The following is an 8,799-nucleotide window of genomic DNA, read 5'->3' as shown; positions in this document are numbered from 1 at the left end:
GGCCAAGGCGGGCAGATCACCTGAGGTCAGGAGTTCAAGACCAACCTAGCCAAAATGGCGAAACCCCATGTCTACTAAAAATACATGTATTAGCCGGGCGTGGCAGCAGGTGCCTGTAATCTCAACTACTCAGGAGGCTGAGGCAGGAGAATCACATGAATCCGGGAGGTGGAGGTTGCAGTGAGTTTAGATTGAGCCACTGCACTCAAGCCTGGGTGACAGAGGGAGACTACGTCTCAAAAAAATAAATACATAAAAAAGAAGACATTGACACAGGGAAGAGCACAGACAAAGGTGGAGAGTGATAGGCTTGGCACATTTTGGCACAGAAAGGAACTGGGAGAAGTATAATCTGGGCCTGGAGAGGCAGCAGGAACAGATCTTCTGGGGCTGAAAGTTGTGGTCAGGATTTGAGATTTTATGAGGGCAATGGAGAAGCTGGAGAATGGCATGATACAATTTGCATTTTTAAAACTTTCTCTGGTTTGCTTATTTTACTTTTTATTTTTTAGAGATGAGGTCTCACTCTGTGGCCCAGGCTCGAGTTCAGTGGCTCAGTCACAGCTCACCGCAACCTGGACCTCCCAGGCTCAAGTGATCCTCCCACCTCAGCCTCCAGGCTAGCTAGGACTACAGGTGCACACCACATCACGCCAGGCTAATTTTTAAAAAATATTTTGTAGGCCAGGTAAGGTGGCTCACGCCTGTAATTCCAGCATTTTAGGAAGCCAAGTTGGGCCTGTCACCTGAGGTCAGGAGTTCGAGACCAGCCTGGCTAACATGGTGAAACCCCGTCTCTACTAAAATAATATAAAAATTAGCTGGGCGTGGTGGCACAAACCTGTAATCCCAGCTTCTCGGGAGGCTGAGGCAGGAGAATCATGAACTGGGAGGCAGAGGTTTCAGTGAGCTGAGATTGTGCCACTGCACTCCAGCCTGGATGACAGAGTGAGATTTTGTCTCCAAAAAAAAAAAGAAAAAAATCAGCTGTGTGTGGTGGTGGATGTCTGTAATCCTAGCTACTTAAGGGAGGCTGAGGCAGGAGAATTGCTTGAACCTGGGAGGCAGAGGTTGCCGTGGGCTGAGATGGCACCACTGCACTCCAGCCTGGGAGACAAGAGCGAAACTCTGTCTCAAAAAATTAATAATAATAAAATAAAATTAACTTAAAAATTTTTGTTAAGATGGGGTTGCTCTAGGTTGCCCAGGCTGGTCTCGGAACTTCTGGGCTCAAGCAATTCTCCCTCCTCCACCTCTCAAAGTGCTAGGATTCAATCTTCAGCTTTCTGGAAGGGTTCACCTCAAGACCCTTTAATTTATCTACCAGCCAATGTTACCAGTCACTTCCTGGCCACCTCAGCCCCTCACCTCACAGTTAATCTCCACATCATGACACAGTCCAGTAAGACTCACCTCTCACTTTAAATCATTGAAGAACAGTCGAAATTTATTGAAAGTTTCTCAGGGATGAAGAGGAGGGGCTTACACAACAGGGATGAAGAGGAGGGGCATCATAACAAAAACGAAATTTTTGAGTATTCTTTCCCCTGCCCCCGACTCCAATGTTCCATTACATACATCCATGGCCCAAAATATCTTTAAATTAAAAAATTGAAAACCTCCACCTTGCTCCTCACCATGCCCTCTTTCCTCCCCACCCTTAGTCCTTGCCCTCTGTGTCCCTTTATCCCTTTATGCAGAAGTAATCTTAGCCTCTTGTGATTTAATTTTTCCTGTCATTTTGAATGTTCAGGTGGAGAAGGGGAGTGGAAGTTACAAGGAAGAAGGGACAAAAGTGTGTTGGGGAAGACTTATCTGATAATATATTTACAATACTTTAGAAAAAAAGAAAGTGGGCTGGGCGGGGTGGCTCATGCCTGTAATTCTAGCAGTTTGGGAGTCTGAGGTAGGCGGATCCCCTGAGATCAGGAGGTTGAGACTAGCCTGGCCAACATGACGAAACCCTGTCTCTACTAAAAATACAAAAATTAGCTGGGTGTGGTGGTGCGCACCTGTAATCCCAGCTACTTGGGAGGCTGAGGCAGGAGAATTGCCTGAACCCAGGAGGTAGAGGCTGCAGTGAGCCGAGATCGTGTCACTGCACTCCAGCCCGGGCCACAGAGTGTGGCTCTGTCTCAAAAAAGGCCAGGTGTGGTGGCTCACACCTGTAATCCCAGCATTTTGAGAGGCCGAGGCAGGTGGATCACCTGAGACCAGGAGTTCAAGGCCAACCTGGTCAACATGGCGAAACCCCGTCTCTACTAAAAATACAAAAATTAGCCATGTGTGATGGCAGGCGCTTATAATCCCAGCTACTCGGGAGGCTGAGGCAGGAGAATTGCTTGAACCCAGGAAGCCGAGGTTGCAGTGAGCCAAGATGGCACCACTGTACTCCAGCCTGGGTGACAGAGCAAGACTCAAGAAAGCTACTTTTGATACCTTGAGGCAACCCAGATGAGACTCCGCTTTAAATTTATAAGCAAGAACTTGAGTGCCTTTGTCCACAGCTCCTGCGTGTTCAGATGGGTTCTGATGGAATAGCATTCCCCTCGGCCGCCAGCGTCCTCCATCAGGCCTGTCTCCACCTGGATCCTGTAGGGCAGACAGAGGCCCAGCTCACCCTTCTCAGCCTCTTCCTTGAACTGCTGCATGCAGTCCAGGAAGGCCACCATCGCGCGGTCGAACTTGTTATTGAGGAAAACATCCTGCCCCCCGTAAGAGAACAAGGGGAGCTCAGTGCCCTCATCTGTTAAAGACTTCAGATAGGAATGGTTTCCGCAGGGGATGAGTCGATACCTCTGAAACTGCAGTCCAATTGTATTGGCCAGGGCAAGGAGCAGCAAAGCTGCCTGTCCCCAGGCAGCGTTAATCTCATTCCAGCCCACAGGGACAGTGGGGAGGCGGCCCAACCTGAAGTTATTGATGACGCCCAAGGAGCCCTCCACCCAGATCTCAAACGTGGCAGTGAAACAGTTGATTTCCTTCAACCGGTCCATCTGGACGCTGGCATATTGCAGCTGGTTCTCCACGTTCCCCAGCTGGTCAAGCAGTTCCAGCTGCTGCCACTTCAAGGCACTGTAGTCCCTGTAGTACCGCCTTTCCTGCTGACCCAGCTCCGCAGCCTCTGCCTGGGCTGCCTCGAGATCCGTGGCTGCTCTTGCATTGCTCCTGTCCACATCCTCCAGCTCCTGCACCAGCCTGGCCTCCTCCAGCTCCAGGTCCCGCAGCTCCGCCCGCAGCGCCGCGGTCTCGTCCTCGCTGGTCGCCAGCATCCCGGTCTCCAGGCAGCGTTGGTAGTTCTGACTCTCAGCTTCTGTGAGAGCGAGCTGGATGTCCAGCTGCTCTAGAAGACTGTCGGTGCACTCTTCACACAGGGGATGGTCCACATCTTCTTGGCCAGAGACGATGTCAAAAATGTCACCAGCTGCCTTCTGGATGCTACTGAGCGCTTGCATGGGGCCAAGCTCCCCCAGCAGGGTGAAGACGTTGGCCTGGTCCCTGGACACAATGCCATCACCTGGAAGGGGTCTGCTGGAGGCGCCGTCCTGTGGTTCCTCAGCATCTGTCACCTCGCTGGTGGCGGCGCTGGGCTCCGGGGTGTCTCCGGGCTCAGCCTGCCCGGAGGTGGGCGCCGCGGCCGCTGGGAGGCTCCCGGACTCCGAGGAGCAGCTCAGCCTTAGAGCCTGGTGGCAGCGCTGGCACAGGAAGCGGATGGAAGTCATGGCGGAGGGCCTGACTCCCGCCTTGTGTCTAATTTTCCTGAGGCTCCCAGTTGCTTATCATTTTATAGCTTTTCAGGTCTTTCTAGAAGAGTGATCCTTTTAAAATGCACATGTCGTCTTGTCACTCTCCTACTGAAAATCCTACAATGGTACCCTCCCTCGGTACCTGTAGACCCCCTTCAGCTCCTTACAGGCCCGGGATTATTTCCAAAAGGAAAATCTGATCACCTCCTTTTCCTCCTGTACCACGTCCAAGGCACGCCTTAAGAGTAATCTTGCTAAAACTAAAATCTCATCATGGCACTGCCCTCCTTACAGTGTTTAACGCTCTTATCTAACCTTAAGATCAAGTCCAATCAACTTTGGCCGAGGGCGTTGGCTCACGCCTGTAATCCCGGTACACTGGGAGGCCGAGGCGGAAGGATCGCTGGAGGCCAGTAGTCCCAGAATACCCTGGGCTACATAGGCAGACCCCTTCTCTACAAAAAGTGAAAAAATTAGCCAGGTGGGGTGGCCACTTACAGTCCCAGCTACTTAAAAGGGTGAGGTGGGAGGATTGCTTCAGAGCTTGAGGTTGCAGTGAGCTACGGTCCACTCCACTCCCACCTGGGCAACAGAGTGAGACCCTGTCCCCAACCCTGACCCCCTCATCCCCATGCCCCCTTTACACACATACACACACACACACACACACACACACACTCTTAAAAGAAAATAAAAGTTCAGGCTGGGCGAGGTGGCTCACACCTGTAATCCCAGCACTTTGGGAGGCGGAAGTGGGTGGATCACTTGAAGTCAGGAGTTGGAGACCATCCTGGCCAATATTGTGAAATCCCGTCTCTACTAAAAATACAAAAATTAGTCGGGCATGGTGACAGGTGCCTGTAATCCCACCTACTCAGGAGGCTGAGGCAGGAGAATTGCTGGAACCCAGGAGGTGGAGGTTGCAGTGAGCCAAGATCACACTACTTTACTCCAGCCTGGGTGACAGAGAGAAACTCCGTCTCAAAAAAAAAAAAAAAAAAAAAAAGGGGGAAAGTTCAATCATTTTAACCTAACACCAACACGGGAGCCCGTCTTCCTGGCTTCTTCTCTCCCCATTTCCTGCTCTCCTGAGCCATGGGCTCCTCTGTGTTCCTGCATGCTAGTTGCATTTCGGTTCTATCCAGCATGTAACTTTGTTCCCTCTGACTGGAACACTCTTCCTTCCCCTCTCCACCTGGCCGAGTCACTCATCCTCTAGGGCTGATTAACTGCTAAATCCACAGTGAACAGTAGATTATTGTTTTATGTTTTTTGAACTTTTGATCTGTCTCCTAATCAGTTGTGGTTGCCTCTCATGTTTGGCCCACCAGGAGGTTCTAGGGAATAATGAAGGATCTGAAAAGGGGTAGGGGCTCTGCAGTCAACTGCTAGAGGATGCTTCTGTTATTGATTCAGGAATATTTCAGAGAGGACATTTTCTCCGAGAACCTTCTCTGGCCCCCAATTTAAGGCTGTCTGCTCTGTGACAAACTTTTTTTTTTTTTTTTCCAGATGGAGTCTCTCTCTGTCACCCAGGCTGGGGTGCAGCAGCACAGTCTCCACTCACTGTAACCTTCGTGTCCAGGGTTCAAGTGATTCTTGTATCTCAGCCTCCTGAGTAGCTGGGACTACGGACGTGTACCACCCCACCCGGCTAATTTTTGTATTTTTAGTAGAGCTGGGCTTTTGCCATGTTGCCCAGGCTTGTCGAACTGTTGACCTCAACTGATCCTCCTGCCTTGGCCTCCCAAAGTGCTGGGATTACAGGCATGGGCCACTGCACACCTGGCCACACTTAACTTCTTTTTTGTTTTTTTGGTTTTTTTTTTTAGACAGTCTCCCTCTGTCACCCAGGCTGGAGTGCAGTGGTGCAATTATTGGCTCACTGCAAACTCCACCTTGGGGTTCAAGCGATTCTCCTGCCTCAGCCTCCCGAGTATCTGGGACTACAGGCACATGCCACCACGCCTGGCTAATTTTTGTATTTTCAGTAGAGACGGGGTTTCACCAAGTTGGCCAGGCTACTCTCGAACTCCTGGCCTCAAATGTTCTGCCCACCTTGACATCCCAGAATGCTAGGATTATAGGCGTAAGCCACCTCGCCCAGCCTATTTTTTCAATTGCTTTGTTTAGACGCAGTCTCACTGTGTTACCCAGGTTGGGGTACAGTGGCACAATCACTGTTCACTGCAGTCTCCACCTCCCAGACTCCAGCGATCCTCCCACCTCAGTATCCCGAGTACTTGAGACTACAGGCAATGTCACCACACTGGGTTCATTTTGTTTTTTTAATTTTTGTTGTTGTTGTTGTTAAGATGGGACCTTGCTATGTTGCCAGGGCTAGTCTCGAACTGGCCTCAAGCAATCTTCCCTCACTTCAACCTCCCAAAGCACTGGGATTACAGGCATGAGCACTTGGCCAAGTACTTGCTTTAAGCAAAAACCTATGAGCCTCTAACCTGTAGTTATTGACATGGTGGGGTAGTGCATAAAATAAACACACACAGAAGGATCCACATTCCTCATCTGCAGGAAACCACAGTAGGGGATGAAAAGTTAGTTACTCCTCCTAGAGTCCAGCAGGAGGCAGCCTGCCAGTAACATCTATTATTCTGGCAGGAGGAGGCTCTGTGGGCCGAGGGAAGGCAGGAAGCCATCCTTCACATTCACTGGGGAGTGGCCCTGGACTCCACACGTTTCAGCACATCAGGCGGTTGTGCTACATTGAACCACACGTGGAGGAAAATGTGGAAGGAAAACATGTCAAGGAAACAGTCTCCACTGGCCACCCTTTACTGTAGTCTTCAAACCCCATTTAATCCATGTTCCCATCATGGCAGCAGCATCCGTTTACATCTTTTTGTGTTTTTTTTTTGAGACAGAGTCTCACTCCATTGCCCAGGCTGGAGTGCAGTGGTGTGATCTCAGCTCACTACAACCTCCACCTCCTGGGTTCAAGTGATTCTTCTGCCTCAGCCTCCCGAGTAGCTGGGATTACAGGCGCCCACCACTACGCCTGGCTAATTTTTGTGCTTATTTATGTATTTATTTATTTAGTAGAGATGAGGTTTAGACATGTTGACCAGGACTGGTCTCCGACTCCTGACCTCAAGTGATCCGCTCACCTTGGCCTCCCAAAATGCTGGGTTTACAGGCGTGAGCCACCGCCCCTGGCCTATCAATTGACATCTGTTACCACTTGGTCCTTCCTGTGATCTCTCACCCAGTGTTCTCTTTTGTTTGTTTCTCTTTTTTTTTTTTTTTTTTTTTTTTTTGAGGCGGAGTCACCGGCTCTGTCGCCAGGCTGGAGTGCAGTGGCGGTCTCGGCTCACTGCAAGCTCCGCCTGCGGGTTTCACAGCCATTCTCCTGCCTCAGCCTCCCGAGTAGCTGGGTTGCAGGCGCCACGCCACCAGCGCCAGCTAGTTTTGTATTTTTTTTTTTTAGTAGAGACAGGGTTTCACTGTGTTAGCCAGGATGGTCTCGATCTCCTGACCTCGTGATCAGCCCGTCACGGCCTCCCAAGAGATGCTGGGATTACAGGCTTGAGCCACCCAGCGCCCGGCGTTCTCTTTTAAATTGTTTTTCTCACCCGTGTATACCTGAACCTCAAAACCACTGGGAGGTGGGCAGGCAGACAGTACATCCCTACTTTCCTGAATGCGAGGAGCTAAGGTGTAGAAAGTAAACAATTAGTCATAACGTCTCTCTAGCCCACCTGACCGCTCAGGAAATGCTCAGGAGTCCAGTAGGTAACAGGATCATCCTCCTGAAGCTGACTGCAGGGAGTCCCACACCTCTGTCGGGTCATTCACCATTCCACAGAAACTGTCAGTGGACCCATGAGACTCCTCATAATCGATCAGGATACTCCATAATGCGATCCAGGGGGACTTGAAAGCTCAATTGCTGCAAAAGCTTACAGCAATAATCTTCCGTTGCTATGAATTTAGCAACAAGGGTTGCACAGTACTGCAAAGGGGTGCATGGTGCCCACTCTGGGTGTTAACCCTGGGGTCATATTTTATTTTTATTTTTTTTTGAGGCGGAGTCTTTCTCCGTCACCCAGGCTGGAGTGCAGTGGCTGATCTCAGCTCCTGCAACCTCTGCCTCCTGGGTTCAGGTGATTCTCCTGCCTCAGCCTCTGGAGTAGCTGGGATTACAGGCACCCGCCACCATGCCCAGCTAATTTTTTGTATTTTAGTAGAGAGGGGGTTTCAACCATGTGTGTTGTCCAGGCTGGTCTCGAACTCTTGGCCTCAAGTGATTCTCCACCTCAGCCTCCCAGAGTGCTGGGATTGAAGGCGTGAGCCACAGCCCGGCCTAGAGTCCAAAGTTGGAAAGGATCCTCACAGAATCTGTCTTTCCTCACCCTGACACTTCTCCCTGGGGTTGAGGAACAGCAGAATGAGTTGAAACTGCTTTCAATGCGTGGTCAGTTCTGAGTCCTGATTCATTCCCGAGTAGAATGGCAAAATTAATTCACTGGTAATGGCTATGCCTTATTTTAGTATGCTTTCATGAAAACCGAGCAAAATGGAGCACGGGCTTTTGAGCTGGAGTCAGCCCAGAGGGACAATGCCTGCAGGCTAAGGGAATCTAGTGGAGGAAGGGTAGAATTCTTTCTGACTCTGGGATTTATCCAACTGAATAATGCCTCCAGGATACTCCAAAATCTATCTGTAGAGCCCTTCTTCAGTGGAGAATCAATGAGCTGAATGAAGTGTTGCTCTCAGTTGGAAAAAGGAAATCCTTCTTATTTCTGGAGATTTCCCCTTCAATTCCTTCCTTCTCCTGAATCGAGATTGCATTCCAGGGTGGTATGGCCATAGGCATCAATGCCTGCCTTCTGTTTCAAGATCTGCATTTGTTTTATTTATTTATTTATTTATTTATTTATTTATTTTTGACCGAGTTTCCCTCTTGTTGTGAGGCTGGAGTGCAGTGAAGTGATTTCAAGCTCACTGCGGCCCTCGCCTCCTGGAGTTCAAGCAATTCTCCACACTCGGCTCACAATTTAGCTGGGATTACAGTGATGCACCTGCCGTGCCCCGT

General features: G+C 50.1%; 1 protein-coding gene across 1 annotated transcript; it reads right to left on the bottom strand.

Moving 5' to 3' along the window:
• Positions 1–2,337: 2,337 nt before the first annotated feature.
• Positions 2,338–4,287, bottom strand: BECN2 (beclin 2). Its single transcript, XM_031663160.1, has one exon. It carries the CDS (start codon positions 3,720–3,722, stop codon positions 2,427–2,429), a length of 1,296 nt encoding a protein of 431 aa, XP_031519020.1. The 5' UTR covers positions 3,723–4,287; the 3' UTR covers positions 2,338–2,426.
• Positions 4,288–8,799: the final 4,512 nt, after the last annotated feature.

Source organism: Papio anubis, chromosome 1, assembly GCF_008728515.1.
Source record: "Papio anubis isolate 15944 chromosome 1, Panubis1.0, whole genome shotgun sequence".
NCBI classification, from domain to species: Eukaryota; Metazoa; Chordata; class Mammalia; order Primates; family Cercopithecidae; genus Papio; species Papio anubis.
This window is presented reverse-complemented; position numbering and strand designations above follow the sequence as displayed.